A 21153-nucleotide genomic window follows, 5' to 3' on the forward strand; every position below is an offset into this window, starting at 1 on the left:
AGAGGAAATGGAAAAGGGGGATGGGAGATTCCATCAAAAAGCAAGGAAGAATGGTGGGCAAAATGAAGAGGAAGAAGAAGAAATGGGATAAGGAAAGAACAGAAAAATGAATCTGACCTAATTTTCCTATGTGTACATACATGAATACACCACAGTGAATCTCACCATCATGTATATCCACAGACACTAACTGAAAAGAAAAATATCTAAAATTAAATAGCAGAAAGATCAGTAGAATAGAGGGGAGGAAAGAGGGAAAAGGAGGAGGGGTGGAAAGAGGAAATACTGTGGACCAAAGTAGAGCGGATTATATGTCATGCTTTTTAAATCATGTCAAAATGAATCCTAATGTTATGTATAACCAAAAAGAAACAATAAAATATGTGAAAAAATTGTAAAAAAGGAAAAAAAATAACTAAAGTATGGAACAGAGACATATACTACTTCCAATCAGAATTTCAGCTCAACATGACAGAGCCGTGGGGCCCATGGTGACAACTGCCAGCAGAAATAGAGAATTCTGTGGTTCTGTTGTCTTAATTGGAGGACTAACATGATTCTATTGCTTTTGTTGATACGGTTTTGAATATTTGTGACAGCTCAGGGACACTGGCACATCTATTCTAGGGAGTCTGGAGGGGTCCCACTGCTCAACACCCTTGTTTGCACTTTGCTCTTGCTCTTCTCAGGGAACTTTGAGTTAGGTCAGAATTGAGAACTGGGACTGCCTTTTGTGGGGAGGTCTTGTCGCTATAGTTTAATTCCACTGAAGGTGCATTTTAAAGGTTCCCCCATTATTTTGAAGCCTAATACCTTGTAGGCTAGAGTGTGGACTTTCCAATTATGTTGACTTGGGGAACTAGAGAGAAAGAATTTACTAGGCAAATTTATAATATTGTGCATTACTTACACACTTGGAAATAACTGCCCCCCATTTCACTACATAGTAAAGGAAATTTTTTAAAAAGTGTCATAGTAATTAAAGGGAATAAAAAACTGTCTGTGTTGATGTAAATTTAATTTATGTTGATTTAGGCTATATCAAGATCATTTCTTAAGTTATTTCTTTAAACTCTATCACAGTAAACTGAAGGGAAAGGAATAAAATAGGTTAAAGATGCTTTTATTAATTTATTTATTGTTGAGTATTGCAGATTGAACCCAGGGGTGCTTTACCATTGATGCACATCCCCAGTATTTTTTATCTTTTCCTTTGAGACAGGGACTTGCTGAGTTTCCCAGACTGATTTGAACTTATTATTCTCCTGTTTGCCAGAGTCCCTGGGATTATAGGCAGGCACCACCATGCCCAACAAATATGCTTTTAACTAGCAGCAAATAGGAATGTTATTTATTTATTTATTAGGGATTGAACCTAGTACTTAAGCACTGAGCAACATCCCTAACCCTTTTATTTATTTATTTTTGCAACAGTCTAAGTTGCTTAGAGCCCCACTAATTTGCTGAGGCTGGTTTTGAATCAATCCTCCTGTCTCCACCTCTCAAGCCACTGGGCTTGTGTCCTCTGCTACCATGCCTGGTTTTCAGGAATGTTATTTATTTATTTTTTTGATGTTTTTTGAAAAAAATAATGATGAATGTGAAAAAATAAAACTACATATGTATACACACACACATATAAAACCTAATTTCTTGTTCATAGTTCTGTGAATGTCATTCACAATTTGTCCATTTTAGAGACCTGTTAAACAATCCACCTTAAAAAATTTACTATGAATGGAAGTTTAGAAGTCAGCAGCTTTGTGAGGAGATAGCAATGTGAGTTTTAGGGGGTCAAAATAATTTTCATTTAGAATAAGAGTCATGGAAATTTGCTGCTCAACCTTGCTATCAGCTATAATATTTCTCTTGGCACAGCCTCATGTTTTGAGATATCATTTGGTTCTGTAATTCTATGCTCCTTATTTATATTTGTCCTACTTCCTTCCATGTTCTTGTTTTACATATGATGTATTTAACACACTGCAAGGTGTAACAGCCATTCCAACAGAGTGAGACTGAAAAGTTAACCCAGTGTAAGCCAGGCATGGAGGAGCATGCCTGTAATCCCAGCTAGTCAGGAGACTGAGGCAGGAGGATCTCAAGTTCAAGTCCAGCCCCCATAACTTAGTGAGACCCTAAGCAACTTAGAAAGGCTCTGTTTCAAAATAAAATTAAAAAGGGCTGAGGATGTTGCTCAGTGATTAAGCATCCTTGAATTCAATCGTTGGTACCAAAAGAAAAACAAAGTTAACCCAATGTTAATTTTGAACTGCCTACATTTACTATACACTTAATGATTTTACTTTTGTTGTTTTAGTTATATAAAATACAAAACAATCTATAGATTGTAAACAACAATCTATAAAACTAGATTTAATTGTATTTTATTCAAATATATGTGTGCATATGTTTGCATTCATGATAGGGAAAGGGAAAGAGAAGATAGATATAGGCTTACATTTGCTATCTATGAAACTAAAAAGAAATTAAGGCTAAGAATTTTTTTCCTTTTGAATAAGGAGATTGTATCGATAGCTGGTGATATTAATTGATTAGCTTGTAAAGATGATTAAAGTCTATCTCATTGACATTAATTTGGTTATTGTCTGATAACATGGCAAAAGAGGCAGAAAGAAAGAATTGAAAGTCACCGTTCCTTGCATGATTTTGTTGCAGCACACCCTTCTTTCAGGCTACAGAATAACCCTGATTGACATTGGATTGGTGATAGAATACCTCATTGGTGGAGCATATCGCAGCAGCTATACTAGAAAAAGTTTCAGAGCCCTCTACAACAACCTCTACAGGAAACACAAGGTAGCATAATTAAAGGGTCCCTAATGAAATTAAAAGTAATTAGAAATTGTAGTTTTAGAAAAATGGCTTGTCACATTCAGATGGTAATAGCTTCTAAAATGGACATTGCATTTGTGGACCTTTGTTACCTGCTATATGTACATACTGCGCACGATGCTGGCATGCTGGGGTGGGACGAACATTAAGATTAGGAGTTTAGAAACTTCTAGATGATACAGATTTATGAATGACTAGCTCTACTACAAAACAGAATGTAGTAAGTTCTTCATTGAAATAGAAGTAATGTGATGAGATGGGACTGGTTAGAAAGAGAGAAATGGCCAGTTCTTTTCTTTCTGTTTTCTTTTCAAAATATGGAAGTTAAAAGCCCAATAGGATTAGATCTATAAACTCTTTAGCCCACAGTCTGATGATGACAACCTTGGGATAAACACAGGGATTTTATTGGAAGATGCAACAAAATCTTTTTTAAAAATAGAAATAAACATTTTTATTTCTATCAGAGTTTTGAAAATCTAAGAATAAAGATTTAGAGTTGTTATTTAGTGTAGATTAGCACAAAAAATATGGCTTGTTTCTTGAAATTTCCATTACAGACTGGAGGAGCCCAACTCCTCTGAGAAGATAAGGGCAGCATTACAAGAGAGAGTTTGGCGACATTTATGTTGAGAGAAGAGCAGGAGCAGTGAGAGATTCAGCACCCAGAAATCAGGACTTGTTTCTGCAGTGACAAGGAGACCTTTGTCACTGGAGAACACGTGCCAGAAGGCTGCATGGGATGAGAGCGAAAGGTGGTTGGGGTAGGATCACATAAAGAGCCTGGATTATCCAGCCACTTTGGCCCTTTATAGTAATGAGAAGTGAAAACTCAACTTGGCTTTAGGAATTGGAAAAAAACATTACCACACAAAACAAATAGAACCCCCAAACTTACCCAGAAAATTCTCTGTTAAGGTTTCAGAGGCATAGGGATATATTTAGGAGGTACCAGCTATTTCATAGAAAAAAATACATGTTGGTTGCCATGAGGGTACCAATGGCAGATAAGAGGGCTGATTGTGGTCTGTAGTTTGTGTGTGTGTGTGTGTGTGTGTTTATATATGTGTGTGTATATATATATATATATTATATATATATATTTATATATAAAAATATATATATTTTATATACATATATATATATTTTTAAAGAGGCACAGACAGAGATGCATTTAGGAAAGCAGAGACGCGCTCAAGGGAGAATGTGGGTGCTCTTAAGAGTGAGAAGCATGGGGGTAAAGCAAGGAATACACATTCAGGGTAGAATGTAGGCCACCTCAAGAGCTAGAAATAGCCTGTGTCCTGTATTTTTATGTCAGTCCTTTTAAATACACATCTTTGTGTTTTTGTTTCTTATTGATGAAAACTTGATTCTGATAGCAATGACCTATACATTTTTGGGGGGCCCAGTCACTGAAATTGCAGTGGAGATACTGTATAACACTGGGAGGGATTTCATAACTTTCTAACTTCACCTTATCCTTGGAGCTGTTTGTGAATGGGAACTTTTTCTTATCAGAACTATAAATCTTTATTGCCTACTCTGAACTTGTTCCAAGGGTAGAACATCCATTGATTCTAATGGAATTTCCACATAGAGAAAGAATGCAGGTATACAGTAGGGAGCAAAAGAGTGTGTTCTCTAAGATGTTAGGAAGTAGCAGTGCTCTAAGATGTTAGGAAGTAGCAGTGTGTTTGGTAAAAGGGAGATCATTAGAATCTTTCGAGTAGTTAAACTTCAGGGAGATGAATTGCTAATCATGGATGAGAAGCACAACCATTAGCTATTTGGTAGAACATTGTATTTAGTTTTCATTATTGTCTATGAACAAAATATTGTTACCACTATAACCTTCTTTTTCCATTTTTGTTTTCTTAAAAAAAATAATAATAACAACATATGCCAGAGAACCACCAGTTTTGCTCAAAGCTTCTCCCAGCACCCTCTTCACCGAAGACGTTCCTTGGCAAATAGAAGCGAGTCTGCAGAAAACACCTTGCATTCGCAGTTCTTCAGAACTGCCCAGCCTTATAAATTCAAGGTATCACTCACTTGTTTTTAGAGCAGAAAATAAAATTATTCTCTCAGACTGAGACTGTTCTTCATTGAATGTTGGAGAAAGCAAGGTGCAAATAGAGGAACCATTTACAAGTGCCATAAACAGATGGTGAACTCATAAAGCATAACACAACTGTCCTCTGACAATCATGAGTAAAGGCCTAGGCCACAGCACGGGCAACCAAGTGAAAGTCTGGGCTTGCACTTCGGTTTCTCTTCCTTGTTCCTACCTCTGCCATGCCCAGACGGTGACTCAGGCTGGCAGTGTATGCCATAGTATTAAAAATTTATAATCATTGCCCAACACCACATCCTTGTCTTTTTTACCCCAGGGCTAGCTGGATAAGGACTGCTTCCTTCTCCTTCAGTGCTCTCAAACTGCCTTTTTGTATCTTCCTTTTGCCCTTCTGAGGCTTTCTTGAAATTAATTTTAGCCTGTTGTTACACTATAACCATGATAATTGCATGTGTGTGTGTGCCCGCACGTACACAACAGCCTTAATATTTCCCTTTGCTTCCTACTTCCTTAATCCCGTCTTCCTCTGGGGATAATGATTTTGCTTAGGCATTTGCATGGAAATATTTGCCATGTTGGGAGAAAGATTTGCTTTCCAAGGTTCCTGGGATGAAAAGGTATTTGATTATCCTTGACCATCATTAATGAATACAGATTCCCTTTACTTATGGAAAGAGAAAAGAGATTATAATTCTTTGCTATGGTCCCTAATAATATTTCCAGGTATTATGCTGAGCACTAGTTTAAATTTGGGAGGCAGATGGCTAGGGACATACATGAAGATGACTCAGAAATGGTCCTACCTTTTTCCAAGTAATACGGTAGTACAGTATGAGGGACAATGAAATAAAGACATACGAAGTGACATCTGAGTTGCATCTGAGATGAGCTATGAAGAGTGACCTCACCAGGGGGAGAATACTATTTCATTATTATCTATTATTATCTATAGAGAAATATAATTAGAATAGAGGGAATAAAAAAACCAATCTCTTTTGTTGCATGTTTGGAACACTAGTGTCAGCCATCTAAGAGGAAAATAATGAATCTATTTGACAAAGTGAGGTTAGAGATTTAAAATAATATTCATATTTACAATATGTTATTTCAACACACTTACTTGAGAAATCAAAAGTTGTCATATAGTTACTGGGTATATCCCAAAGTAGTTATACCATGTGAATTTAAAGTATCTCAATGTAGTTATTCTGGATACCTTAAATACAATGAGAATAGATCACCATAGAATGTTTAAAGTTTTTTTGCTGGTTTATAAAATCCTATCAATATTCCATGGTTTTTTATAAGTGATTTAAAAATATCTCTAAGATACTTTCTGTGTTATATAAGGTAAAACATCATCCTAGTATTTGGAAATGCAATCCTGTTTTGCTTTCCAACAGGAAAAGTCTGGAGTCCCTCATAAATCAAGGAAGAAGTCAAAAGAAAGACAAAACCTATCAGATGACCCTGAGTCTACTGGCTTTACTTATCCCTACAATGACCTGCTGGTTTGGGCTGTGCTCATGAAAAGGCAGAAGATGGCCATGTTCTTCTGGCAGCACGGAGAGGAAGCCACAGTTAAGGCAGTGATTGCTTGTATACTCTACCGAGCAATGGCCCATGAAGCTAAGGAGAGCAACATGGTGGACGATGCCTCAGAAGAGTTGAAAAATTACTCAAAGTAGGAGTTATCTCTTCACTTCATACTAAACACGGACAGTTCTTAGAATGGTTAGACACTTTCATCTCCCTCGCCTTAGAACTCGTAAGACAAATAGATTTATTGTCATGTGTATTAGTCAGAGTACTACAGACAGGCAGAACCAGAAGGATACGTAGGTAGATACATGAGAGGGGATTTATTAGAGAATTGTTTCATGTGATTATGGTGGCTGAGAAGTTCCAGAACAGGTTATCCATAGGCTGGAGACCCATGGATGCTGGTAGCATGACTCAGTTCAAGTTCAAAGCCTTCAGAACCAGGGAAGCCACTGGCAGTACTCTAAGTTCCAGGCTGAAAGTCTGTGAAACTGGGGAGGGTTCCCCATCCCATGTAAGTTCTGGATCTCAAAGGCTGGAAGGCCTGGAGTTCTGTTGTCCAAGGCAGGAGACAGGCTTGTCCCAGGCCTCAGGGAAAGAGACCTGCTTGCTTTCTGTATTTGTCCTCCCTGGCAGATTGGGTAGTGCCCACCAACAATGAGGATGGATCCCCCTCATCCATTCAGACTAACATATTGAGCTCCTCTGGAAACACTCTCACAGACACACTAAATACTGCTTTATCGGTTTTCTAGGTATTCCTTAATCCTGATATGTTGACACCTAACATTATCCATCATATGGTACATTTCATGGATTTGCCTGTTTAAGGGTCTGCAGGGATTTTAAGGATCTTTGTGAGCTATAGAAAAGAGAAGAGAGCTTCAGATCGGGAGAGCTGGGTCCTAAGTCCAGCTGTATACTAACTGGACAAGTCACTTGACCATATTTCTAGGCTTTAGCTTTCCATCTATAGTTAATGATTTTGAAATGAATGATGTTGAAAATTCCTCCCAAATCTCTAACCCTTTGATGTTAAGTTAAATTAAGACTTGTTTGTAACCTTAAGTATCTCTTAGGTTGGGAAAACAAATAAATGCATTGTGTTAAAAAAAAACAGAGTGTAATGGTAGAAGATAGCAAAGTTAGGAATGTTTTTGATGTTTGATTACTGAAGTGTTGTTGTATTAAGAAGGGAAGCCTAAAGATAATGGGAACTAATTTATAATTGTGATTTAAAATTCCAGAGGATGACAGTCTTTTTCAGAGAAAATATCTTCCTGGAGAATTTTTTGATGATGTCTATAGGTCTAGCTTTTTAAGTCATCTAGGTATTTTTTAAAATAGAAAAAAGAAAGAAGAAAAGTGGTTCCACAACATTCCTTAGATGCTATTTCAGTTTTGAAGAGTGTTTTCTGTCAAGCAATTCCCTATTAGGTCTTATCAGGAGTCCCAAACCAAGCAGTCTGTAGCTGTTGCATAGTATGTACTGGTTCCTCCCTGCAAATAATTCAGGTGTAAACTAAATTCCATTTTGTTACTGTGTGAACTCCTGAGTGTTGTTCCTTCATGAGAAGGAGAACAATCTCTTTCCTTCCTAAGCAGCCATCCCTTTAACTTTTGCAGACTGACATTTTTAATGTTTCTTTAAAAGAGCCTAATTGACCGGTGCTTTTCGAGTCTCAAATCCAATCTTTCAGAATATTTCTGGAGCTCTCACCTGTCTTTGTGTCCTTATAGGCAGTTTGGCCAACTGGCCCTGGATGTGCTGGAGAAGGCCTTCAAGCAGAACGAGCGAATGGCCATGAAGCTGCTGACCTATGAACTCAAGAACTGGAGCAATTCTACCTGCCTGAAACTGGCCGTGTCTGGAGGGCTGCGTCCCTTTGTTTCACATTCCTGTACCCAAATGCTGCTGACAGACATGTGGATGGGGCGCCTGAAAATGAGGAAAAACTCTTGGCTGAAGGTACATTGACTTGCCAGAGTTCAATGTTGGTTCAGTGTGAAGGTCCCTACTCTCCAGCTCCATTATTTCGTTTGTTCCTGAAAGGTACCCAAAGGAAAGCCAGTTAATATCTTCTCACAGAAAGGCAGGATTTTCCCAGGGGCATCTCCGAAAACTACTTTGCTTGCCATTGCCACAGTTATTTTTAAAAAATGGGGGGATCGTACCTCTCCGGTACCAAGACAAACCATGTGAAGGAGGGGAGAAGTTAAGCAGATACAAACCTGCAAGATGTTCTTATCACGTGGCACTGCCTGTGAGAATCCTGACAGAAGTAAAGGAGACTTTTCAGGGAAATTTTTCTTAGTTTAAGAATACTAACAGAGGCTGGGGTGTAGCTCATTGGTGGAGTATACGCTCAGCATGCATGAGGCCCCGAGTTTAATCCCAGTGCCAAAACAACAACAAAACAATACAAAACAAGAAGCAAAACAAAACACTCATAGTAAGCTAAATAAAACTAGCCGTATCTGTGGTAATTCTCATCCGATGTGCTGTTTTAGGGCACATTGGCTGTTTCGTGAAGCTGCCCTCAAACTTGTTTCTCACCACTAACCATCTCCAAATTCTTTGCTCCTCCCTCATCTTAAATTACCAAGAGTAGAGTTAATTAACTGATAAGGACATTTAACCTTTGACATGGAACCTAAGCTTACAGTTTTAGGTTGTGGTTAACCTCAAGAATGTGCTTCTAAAACTGAATAGAAGGAGATAAAACATGAGTATTAAGATCTACATAAGACTGTACACACACACACACACACACACACACACACACACACATAAAGAATTTGACCTGTATTTATTTTCTATGTGGTGCTGAGGATCAAACTTAGTGCCGCACCCATGCTAGGCACCATGGAACTCTTCCCCTAATACCAGAGAGTCTTACAGTAAATCGTACTAAAACAAAACAATAAAAGTTCATTTCAGCAGGGGCTGGGAATGTAGCTGAGTGATAGAGTACTTGCTTAGCATGTGTGAGGCCCTGGATTCCATCCCAGCACTGCAAAAGAAAAAAAATCATTTCAGTATGATAAAAAAAAATGAATGTTGACAAGAATATGACTTCAGTTTATTTAATCATAGACAGGTTTAATTTTATTTTTGGTCGCTAAATCCTAGGCTTAATTTCACTGAGTCTTAATTTTAGCTTAAAACAGGTAGTAGGATTTAGCAAGTTGATTTTTTTAGAGCATTTAGTAAGTCTCTTAAATGCTTTACCTGGAAGGCCATATAAGTTGGACATAAAAATTCTTGTTCTTTTTTTTTTTTTTTTTTTTTTTTTTGTGGTGCTGGGGATGGAACCCAGGACCTTGTTCATGCTAGGTAAGTGCTCTACTACTGACCCATATCCTCAGCCCTTTCCATTTTGTTCTGAGACAGTGTCTCATTAAGTTGCCTAGGCTGACCTTGAACTTGCAATCCTTCTGTCTCAGTCTCCTAAGTAGTTGGGATTACAGGCATGCATAGGCACAAAGTTTAAAAATAATTGGGAAATAATTTTAAAAAATTGAAATAATTTTAAAAAATGAAAAAACAATTAATAAATGATAGCAATATAATGAAAGAATTGAGGATGTCAGTATCTGTACTTTCCTTGGGTCTTACTGGCAGACAAAGTATTTGTGTAGGATGGGAGATAGATCTGACCTGGTATTTTTATAGTTTTGATTTTATAATATGAAAAAATTTTTATGTTTTGTATGATAATACATACTTAACAGATTTTTAAAAAATTATTAAAACAATGTACTCATTGAAAAATAATACTTCTCACTGCCCTGCCCAGATTCTCCTGGCATAGTATACTTTTTAGTATGGTATACCACATATTTCTAAAGTTTAGAATGCATATATGTCTATGAACATATATTTAAAGTCAAAATTTTTTTTTTTTTTTTACAAAAATTGAATCAGTGCATTCACTGTTCTACGATTCGGGTTGTTTTGTCACTTAACAATATTGCCTGGGTAACTTTTCAACATTTTGTCATTCAGTGATTTGTCTTTGAAAGCATTTGTCTTTCAATGATTGTGTATTATTTCACTTTTAGGTTGTTCCACACTGGCTGTAAATGTACAGATGAACATTTAGCTTGTCATAAGTTTCGTGCTTTTGCAAATAACCCTACAGTGAACATCCTTATCCACACATGCTTGTACTCTTGAGTATTTCCAAGGGAGACACTTGTAGAAATGAAATTGCTGAGTCAAAAAATATGAATAGAATCAAGATATAAATTGAATTGGGAATGAACCTGATATTTTATAGGCAATTAAATTCTTAGTTTTGTTATCTGAATACTACAAGCATTTTGTGTATCCCTTCCTACTTATTTTATTTGTTTTCTTTGGCAGATCATCATAAGTATTCTTTTACCACCCACCATTTTGATGCTGGAATTTAAAAGCAAAGCTGAGATGTCACATGTTCCCCAGTCCCAGGACTTCCAGTTTACGTGGTATTATGGTGACCAGAATCCCATCAGTAGCAAAGAAAGTGCTTGTATGGTTAGTGTGATATAGTAAATTTGTTTTTTATGGTGTTGACTGTACATAAATATATACACCCACAATGTTTATTTATATAGTAATCTGGTAAACAAAATTTCTGTTGCCAGTGATGTGCCCTAGGGTTATACATTATTCTAAAATGCCACTGACTCATCAGTTAAGCATGTGTTTCTCTTCTGCCTAATCTTAATTTATTATATTATGGTCAAACATAACATGTATGGAGGTTGGGGAGATAGCTCAGTCCGTAGAGTGCTTGCCTTGCATGTACAAGGCCCTGGGTTCGATCCCCAGCACCGCAAAAAAAAAAAAAAAAAAAAAAAGCAGAACATATATGAAAAGCCTAATTAACAATGGAGTATTGAGCAAAGTACTCTTTTTTATAATTTGAAGTCAAAATCAAGGAATTTATATATTTAACATGTGTCTAAATTTTCATTTTCCTTTGTAACTAGTATAATAAATTTATTCAGTATGCTGGGCATGGTGGTACACGTCTGTGAACCCAGCTGCTCAGGAGTCTGAGACAGAAGGATTGAGAGTTCAAAGCCAGCCTCAGCAAAAGGGAGGTGCTAAACAACTTAGTGAGACCCTGTCTCTAAATAGGGCTGGGGATGTGGCTCAGTGATCAAGTGCCCCTGAGTTCAATCCTCAGTACCAAAAAAGAAAAAGAAAAAAAAAAAAAAAAAAAAAAAAAAAAAGAAAACCACTGTTCTAAAGCAACAATGAGGATGTGTACTTAGAATTTGTGCCAATCTTCACTGTTCCATTCCACAGATTTTTCCATATGTTACATCTAGGGGCTGAGGAGAGTTGTGAGTTCCACATGTGTAGTCTGTCTGGGGAACTGGAGCTTCTTTGGCCATCTTAACTGCAGATTTTCCAGCATGCTCTGATATGTTCTTTGCTTTCAATGCTTCCACTTGAGTCATTGCTTATAAAATTGTCATTTACTGTGAAGTGGAGTAAACCTCTTCTTAGGTACTTAAACTTGAAGGAAGTATCTTTAGAATCCTATCTGGTGTACTTTTGCATTTATGATGTATTTATTAATAATATTTAAAAGTACATTCAGTAAATGCTACCTGAAAATTAATTGTAATTAGTGTTTTATGATCAGCATCTTCTGTGTTTGGTTGAATATCCATTCTGATTGGTTAATGTCTCTGCCAGATTGGTTGTTCACTATTTTAACCATTGCTATCATTTGTGGGTTCCTCTCACTTCCTTCCCACCTCCCTTCTCTTTCTTCCTCTTCCCCTATTTCCTCCCTTCCTCCTTTCCTTCCTTCCCATTAATTCTATCCAGAGTTCTTAGAATCCAAGAGACCAGGTACATTTCAACCTCTGAAGAATATGTGAGCAGTCATCTCTCACAACCTCAAGCTAGTCAAAGTCATCACATTTGTGATTGTACCAGCCAGATGATACCTTTATTAAGTTTGGAATATTTCAAAAAAATTTAACATGAGAATAAATGCAGTTTTGACTTCACTACATTAGAAACAGAATACTGCCAGGCACACCTGTAATCCCAGTGGCTCAGGAGGCTGAGGCAGGAGGACAGCAAGTTCAAAGCCAGCCTCAGCAACTAAGGACCTAAGCAACTTGGGGAGATCTTGTCTCAAGATAAAAAGTAGAAAGGGCTGGGGATGTGTCTCGGTGGTAATGCACCCCTGGGTTCAATCCCCAGTACCAATAAATAAATAAATAAATAAGTAAATAAATAAATAAATACCATCCTCATACAGAGGTATTCAGTTTGGCTTTATGCCTATTTAATTGTTTACATTAAGTTTAATTCAGTTATTGAAGCCAACAATGAAGAGAGCAATTTTTCTTTCATCTATATATCTACAAAGCAATATGGAATTCAATATGGCAGTTACTTACAGGTTGTAGTAAAGAGTACTTTGCAAGTGGATATAACTTCACTTTTGACTCTCAGATTTCATAGGATGAACTTGAAAACACTTAAGGCATCATCGGTAGCTAGAGCATTCCACTAAACAGTCATCATTAAAGGGAAGACTTAGAATTACTCTGTTGAATACGAATTAAGTGTACTCTCAACATTAAAAAATACTGTTAATTTCACAATTTCCTGAAAAATTGCATTTTGGTAATATAGTAGTCCTCTTTTGGCAATTGCTCACCAAGTTGGTTTGAATTTGACCATATCAATTTATTGTCAATGAATATTTAATGGCCACCTTCCATATGCCAGACAAGATAGAAGGTTCCAAGGGACACTGCCATTAATTGAAGCAGATGTGTCCTCTGCCCCTTTGGATTTTTCTTGACACTTTCTTTACAAGTGTCAAGAAAGTCCATGATGCCTCACCATTATTCAATTTAAATAATTTATTAAAAATGTGTTTCACACATGTGTATTATAAATGACTTACAAGAACAAGTTTTCTTTAATCTTTTGAATTTTACTTACGCAACAATTATTGATTAACTGACTAGATTTTAGAATTTTGCTGTGTAAGGGTGAGAGCAACACTTTGTTGGGATATATAAGATTTCATAACCCTAATCAGTCAATATGATGGATTAATTGAGGAACATAATTTGCATTATGTATTGTGGGAGAAAACTGGAGGCAGGCAAAATATAGAAGCTCTTTTAGAGTGCCTTTGTAGTAATAAATATAAATATAATGAGAATATGCTGGTAATAGAAGAAGGAAGGCCATTATTCTTGTGCTGAAACTGTATAGAATCAAATACTGCATTTACTTTGTGAGGCTTTATTAATCTCCTCATTGAAATTTGAACGGGCAAAATGACTGCCCAGAGAAATTTAAGTTTTCCTAGTTGCCAGTCTCTAAAAAGCAGGAATTTGGTTGGCATGGGCTGCCTCAGGAATGAATTACAGGAAGAGGTAGTGTGGTTTTACCAGTGGAAGATGATTCTTCTCAAGTAGGGGCCAGTTGGTGAGGGTTAGGGGTTGGTGATAGCTTCGTGATGGATGTGGTATTTGAGTTGAGACTGGAGGATGTGGAGAGGGAAAAGAGCATTTCAGTGGGAAGGAAGACAACAGGAAGGGACATGGAGGCAGGAAATAATAAGGCACTGACAAACTTTACAAGTGTCATTGTTTGTTATGGAGGATATGGGTCAACAAGAAAGATCTATAGGCATGGCTAGAACAGTAGGTTGAGATTAGATTGTGGAGACTCTTGTATGCCCTGTGAAGTAAAGAGCTGTATCTTTGTTATACATGTTGTAATTATGCATGATAGTGGCATTCATTGTGCATATTCATACATGCACATAAAATGATTTGGTCACTCTGATTCCCCAGTACTTTCCTTTGCCTCTGCTCTATCCTCCTCCCTGATCTCCTTGCTCTACTCTGTGAATTCCATTTTAATCATTGGAGAACCAGTGAATGTGTATGACCAGTAGGAAAATTATGCTGCCTCCAGTGCATAGGATGCTTTAGCATGAAGATAGGCCGAAGGCAGGGAGGGCCTGGGTCAGGAAAACACTCTGGTTAGAAGTAATAAGAGCATTAGCCAGGGTCAGTAACAATAGACTTGGAGAGGAAACGACAGATTTTACTGAAGAGTCAGTTGAACATGGGGAATGGGTGAAAGGGAGATGGCAAAAGTGATTGAGAGTTGGTGGGTATACAAGACCATCTTAAAAGGGACACAGGAATAATTGAAAATGGAGCAGACAAAACATATTAAAAAGATAGTGCACCATGATCAAGTGGGTTTTATCCCAGGGATGCAAGGTTGGTTCAACATCAGGAAATCAATAAACGTAATTCACCATATTAATAGACTTAAAGTCAAGAATCACATGATTATTTCAATAGATGCAGAAAAAGCATTCAATGAAATACAGCACCCCTTCATGCTCAAAACACTAGAAAAAATAGGGATAGTGGGAACATTCCTTAACATTGTAAAGGCCATTTATGCTAAGCCCATGGCTAATATCATTCTAAATGGTGAAAAACTGAAAGCATTCCCCCTAAAAACTGGAACAAGGCAGGGATGCCCTCTTTCACCACTTCTATTCAACATCATTCTTGAGACTCTGGCCAGAGCAATTAGACAAACCAAAGAAATTAAAGGGATACGAATTGGAAAAGAAGAACTCAAACTATCCCTGTTTGCTGATGACATGATTATATATTTAGAGGAACCTGGAAATTCCACCAGAAAACTCTTAGAACTCATAAGTGAATTCAGTAAAGTAGCAGTTTACAAGTTCAATGCCCATAAATCCAACACATTTTTATACATAAGTGATGAATCTTCAGAAAGAGAAATTAGGAAAACTACCCCATTCACAATAGCCTCGAAAAAAATAAAATACTTGGGAATCAATCTCACAAAAGAGGTGAAAGACCTCTACAATGAGAACTATACAACACTAAAGAAAGAAATTAAAGAACACCTTAGAAGATGGAAAGATCTCCCATGTTCTTGGATAGGAAGAATTAATATTGTCAAAATGGCCATACTACCTAAAGTGCTATACAAATTCAATGCAATTCCAATTAAAATCCCAATGACGTACCTTACAGAAATAGAGCAAGCAATTATGAAATTCATCTAGAAGAATAAGAAACCCAGAATAGCTAAAGCAATCCTTAGCAGGAAGAGTGAAACAGGGGGTATTGCAATACCAGATCTTCAACTCTACTACAAAGCAATAGTAACAAAAACGGCATGGTATTGGTATCAAAATAGAAAGGTAGATCAATGGTACAGAATAGAGGACACGGACACAAATCCAAATAAATACAATTTTCTCATACTAGACAAAGGTGCCCAAAATATGCAATGGAGAAAAGATAGCCTCTTCAACAAATGGTGCTGGGAGAATTGGAAATCCATATGCAACAGAATGAAACTAAACCCATATCTCTCACCATGCACAAAACTAAACTCAAAATGGATTAAGGACCTCAGAATCAGACCAGAGACCCTGCAGATTATAGAAGAAAAAGTAGGTCCAAATCTTCACCTTGTTGGTCTAGGATCAGATTTCCTTAACAGGACTCCCATAGCACAAGAAATAAAAGCTAGAATCAACCACTGGGATAGATTCAAACTAAAAAGCTTTCTCTCAGCAAAGGATACTATCAGCAATGCGAAGAAAGAGCCTACAGAGTGGGAGAATATCTTTGCCACTCATACTTCAGATAGAGCACTAATCTCCAGAATCTATAAAGAACTCAAAAAGCTCTACTCCAAGAATTCAAATAATCCAGTCGACAAATGGGTTAAGGAAATGAATAGACACTTCACAGAAGAAGATCTACAAGCAATCAACAAACATATGGAAAAATGCTCAACATCTCTAGTAATAAGAGAAATGCAAATCAAAACCACCCTAAGATTCCATCTCACCCCAATTAGAATGGCGATTATCAAGAATACGAGTAACAACAGGTGTTGGCGAGGATGTGGGGAGAAAGGTACACTCATACATTGCTGGTGGGGCTACAAATTAGTGCAGCCACTCTGGAAAGCAGTGTGGAGATTCCTTAGAAAACTTGGAATGGACCCTCCATTTGACCCAGCTATCCCACTCCTTGGCCTATACCCAAAGGACTTAAAATCAGCATACTACAGACATACAGCCACATCAATGTTCATAGCTGCTCAATTCACAATAGCCAGACTGTGGAACCAACCTAGATGCCCTTCAATTGATGAGTGGATAAAGAAACTGTGGTATATATATACAATGGAATATTACTCAGCCATAAAGAATGATAAATTATGGCATTTGCAGGCAAATGGATGAAATTGGAGAATATCATGCTAAGTGAGATAAGCCAATCTCAAAAAGCCAAAGGACGAATGATATCGCTAATAAGTGGAGGATGACACATAATGGGGGGGAGGGAAGGGTTAGTGTTAGGGTTAGAGTTAGGGTTAGGGAGGGGGGGCAAGTATGGAGGAAGGAAGTACTGTATAGAGGGTAAAGAGGGGTGGGAGGGGGGGAAGGGAAAAAATAACAGAATGAATCAAACAACATTACTCTATGTAAATTTATGATTACACAAATGGTATGCCTTTACGCCATGTACAAACAGAGAAACAACATGTATCCCATTTGTAAAATTAAAAAAAAAATTAAAAAAAGAAAAAAAAAGAAAATGGAGCAGGTTTGGAAGGGGAGAGATGAACTCAATCTTAGGTTGATAAGCAACAATTGAAAAAAATTAAGCAAGTTGAATAATCTATTCTACCAGCCTCAGAGTTGATTGTTATGGCTGTAATTTTACGTTGTTGCTGGTATCAGAAAGAAAGAGAGTGAAGGAGAGGAACAGAGAGAAAGAGGGCAGCAGAGAGACAGAGAGAGAGAGAGAGAGAGAGAGAGAGAGAGAGAGAGAGAGAGAGAGGGAGAGGGGGGGGGAGGGAGAGAGAGAGAGAGAGAGATTTGAATGGAATGAAAGTTAACTAAGCAAAATACTTTTGTCCTTCTTCTAAAGAAAAAACAAAAGTCATGAACCTGAATTTATATTCCCAGATTGTCTTTATGATGGCATTTGTTTTTGACAATTCAGAGATAGGCTCAATGGACTATATACTTTATAGTCCATTCCAAATTGTCAACAGTAATTCAGGCCTAACGAAACACTTGCAGAAAAAATAAGAAAAGTCATTGGATAGAAAGGTCATTACTTAAACTGATTTCTGGGGTCTTTCTGAGGTGGTATTGCTGTCATTAAAATCTCAATGATGACTTTACTAATTGGTTTTCAGCCATTTTAACTTGAGGCTTGTTCTAGCCTGTTAGTAACCGGGTCAGTTCCCACGTCTCTGAGTCACAACCTCAATTCCACTGCACAAAGTAAAGGAAGTGGAACAATCAAACAGGCACTAAAGATAACCCATCTAGATGCCCAAGGCCTTGAAAATTACATTTCTGCTGTTATATAAACAATTCAAACAAAATTTGATTCATTTCTGGGCTTGAAAAATCTTACTAACCTTGCGGGTTAGACCTAGAGAAGGAACTTCTGTGAGTAGGTTGAAGGAATGTGTTAGGGTGAGAAGTAGCAGAGAATATTCCTTTCTTTTAAATATTACTTTAAAATTATGAAATGAATGCGTTTTCAAGTGAAAATTAAAGTCCTATAGAAATGAAGTAGGGTACAGCTCTCTGGCTTCTCTTACTACCTGTGTGTTCTCCTTCATAGATTACAGGTGCTTGTTTTCATTTCATTTATCATGTTTCCTTTTTCAAAAGCCTGATCTCTGTGGGCATGGGTGTGGTCTCACTCAGGTGACCCTGTTCTGCCACACAGGATCTCATGCTCATCACCTGCAAGGGTTACTGCCTTTAGACGGACATATAACTTTTAAGAAGCTGATAAAAGGTTTAATTCTTTTCCTAAAATATATGCACATACAACACCAATACCTGCATATAGTTGCAGAGTGTCCCAGGAACTCCTGAGCAGGCAGTAACTGTGAACTCCAGGCTAAGAACTCCTCAGCTATAAATACATGAAAAGCTGGCAGAGGTCAGAATCCTATATGAACACTGTGGCTGCCTTCCCATGACCTGGAGAGGAGGCTTATTGATTCATGTCCGTTTTGTCCTTTTGTATTAAGGAAATAAATGTAACATGTTATTGCTTTCACAGGGATCTTATGAATATAATTAAGTTCCAAAATTACTGCTAAAGGAGATTAATCAGAACAGGAACAGGGACCACTTTTAAATTCTTAGAATTATTCTTACTTTGGGTTTGATTACTAGATATTCAGCTTGCATTTTAGAAATATTCTATGTCCCTTACCTGGTCAAAGATTTATGCAATATATGCAGTTTTCTCTCCCTTTAAGGCTAAGACTATAATTTGGAGGGCGAGTGTCCAATTCATTTGCAATATATCATTTGTGATGTTGTGGATGTCCATACCTGTCAATATTTGAGTTAAGCTGCTTATAAAAATGATTTATTATTATTATTAATTTTCAGAGGGAGTGAGAGAAGAATGGAGGAACTTTAGATTATGTAGAAGGAAATGAGAGGGAGGGGGTTATGAAAGATGGTGGAATGAGACAGACATCATTACCCTATGTATATGTATGATTGCGCGAATGGTATGAATCTACATCATGTTCAACCATAGAGATGAAATAATGTACCCCATTTGTGTACAATGAATCAAAATACAGTCTGTAAAAAATAATAATAACTTTTGGTGGAAGTGCTGAGGATTGAACTCAAGGTCTCATAGAAGCAAGGACTGAGCTCTGCCACTGAACTACACCCTGAAAATTATTTATTTATTTTGCAGAAAGACTGTGATTTGGAGAGGGGCCCTGATGAGAAAGTGGATGAAAATCAGCACTTCGACTTAACGAATGGGCCCAGAAACCTTCCTTGGACTAGGAAAGTCTATGAGTTCTACAGCGCTCCCATTGTGAAATTTTGGTTTTACACGGTTGGTCTCACTACAGCTATATAAATAGTATTAATGACCATTAGGAGCTCATGAAATTAACGCTGACATTTCTGATTTTCTGACTTGGGATTTAAAAAAAGGTAGAAATGCAGGGAAAGAAGGGAGAGGCTAGACAAAGGAGATAGCAAAGAGGACTGGAGCAGGGTCAGGGAAGCCAGAGTGGAGTTTGGGAATTTGAGAACCCACATATTCTTCTCTCTTAGAAAGCCGAGAGCACAAGACAGAACCCAGCATTTGGAGTTTTGGGAAACAATAAGATTAACAGCAGTCTGTAGAATTAAGTGGATTCTTTTCCCATGTGGGGCAAGAAAAATCAGCAGTTGAATCAAGTTGTTCTTTGAAGGAATGCTATTAATATTAGTAATAATTCTTTGTCTGAAATAGACAAAAATGCAAGTGTTTGTTTTTGTCATCAGTAGCATGGGATGATAAATGTAGAAAGGATAATAAAAAGTTTAGAACCTGAATTGTGTCATCAAATATTGACTTTATGATGGGTAGTAGAGATTCAGAGCAAGTATAAACTGTACTTTAAATGCATTGAATGCTTTTCACATTTTTAGTAGCATTTACTTTTTTAATGCTTAGTTATACTTAAAATGTTCATGGCCAATGTTTTGTATTCCTGAAACATTTGAAGTATAATTATTAAAGGATATTTATCTAAATGCATCATATTTCACAATACGTACTTGGCCAACCACACATTTCATATACTTATTGAATAAATGTGTAACTCTGATGTTTATCTGTTTCTACAAAATCAAATCTCACTTCAAAGGATATGGTTTCACCAATTTTATTAATATGCAACAAACTATTTGAGAAACTGAGTTTTTTTTGTTTGTTTTTGTTTTTTTTTATACCAGAGATTGAACCAAGGGGCACTTTACCACCAAACCACATCCCCAGCCCCCTTTTTTTTTTAAAAAAAAAAGTATAGATATTTTATTTTGATACAGGGTCTTGCTTAGGGTCTTGCTAAATTGCTTAGCCTGGTTTTGAACTTGATTCTCTTGTCTTGACCTCCTGAGCCACTGGGATTACAGGCGTGGGCCGCCCCGATAGGCACTTGAGAGTATTTTAACCATAATCACATTATTGAGAAAGGAGTTAATCCCCAAAGACTCTAAATATTTGCGTGTTTCTTTCCTTAGAAATTTCCAGCCTTGGGAGCTTTTAGAGAGTGGAGGAAAGCTGAGCAGATCACAGCCTTCCAGAACTGCCCACCATAACAGATGGTGCCAGCAGTGTGCTCCAGTGTTATATAGTCTTGGCTCCACATTGCTGGACTCTGAGTGTGTGCTGTACTGAAGCAGCATCTTGCAAAATGTAAAAACAAAAATGTAAACATTTTTTGGATCACAATTTTCATATTGGAAAGAAACAAAAAGAGTCAAAAGCAAGACCATCAATGCCTAGAGAGTTTTAGTGCAGTCTTGTTTCGTCTAGAGGTAAATACTTTGGTTGCTTGCAGTCTTGTAAAATGTCGCTCTAGGCTAATGAGCAAATGTACTTAAAATAGCTGATAGGAACCCCACCTGTTCTCAATTAGAGGAACTTGTGCTCAATATATTGAGTTCAAGCTCAGTATCTATTTGTTGGATACATTTGTTGTCTTTTTGTTTGTAAATCTGTCACATTTATATAGTCATACCTACATGTTAGAAAAAACGCGTTATGGCTGAAGGTGA

At 37.2% G+C, this 21153-nt stretch overlaps 1 protein-coding gene across 1 annotated transcript in view; it reads left to right on the forward strand.

Moving 5' to 3' along the window:
* TRPM6 (transient receptor potential cation channel subfamily M member 6) overlaps positions 1–21153 on the forward strand; it is a 155587-nt gene that overhangs the window by 57717 nt on the left and 76717 nt on the right. Inside the window, 6 exon segments of the mRNA XM_079112114.1 lie at positions 2680–2820; positions 4766–4900; positions 6337–6617; positions 8216–8444; positions 10845–10997; positions 19292–19438. Of these exon segments, the coding sequence (XP_078968240.1) occupies positions 2680–2820; positions 4766–4900; positions 6337–6617; positions 8216–8444; positions 10845–10997; positions 19292–19438 (1086 nt within the window).

Source organism: Sciurus vulgaris, assembly GCF_902686455.1.
Source record: "Sciurus vulgaris genome assembly, chromosome: 15".
Classification (NCBI taxonomy): domain Eukaryota; kingdom Metazoa; phylum Chordata; class Mammalia; order Rodentia; family Sciuridae; genus Sciurus; species Sciurus vulgaris.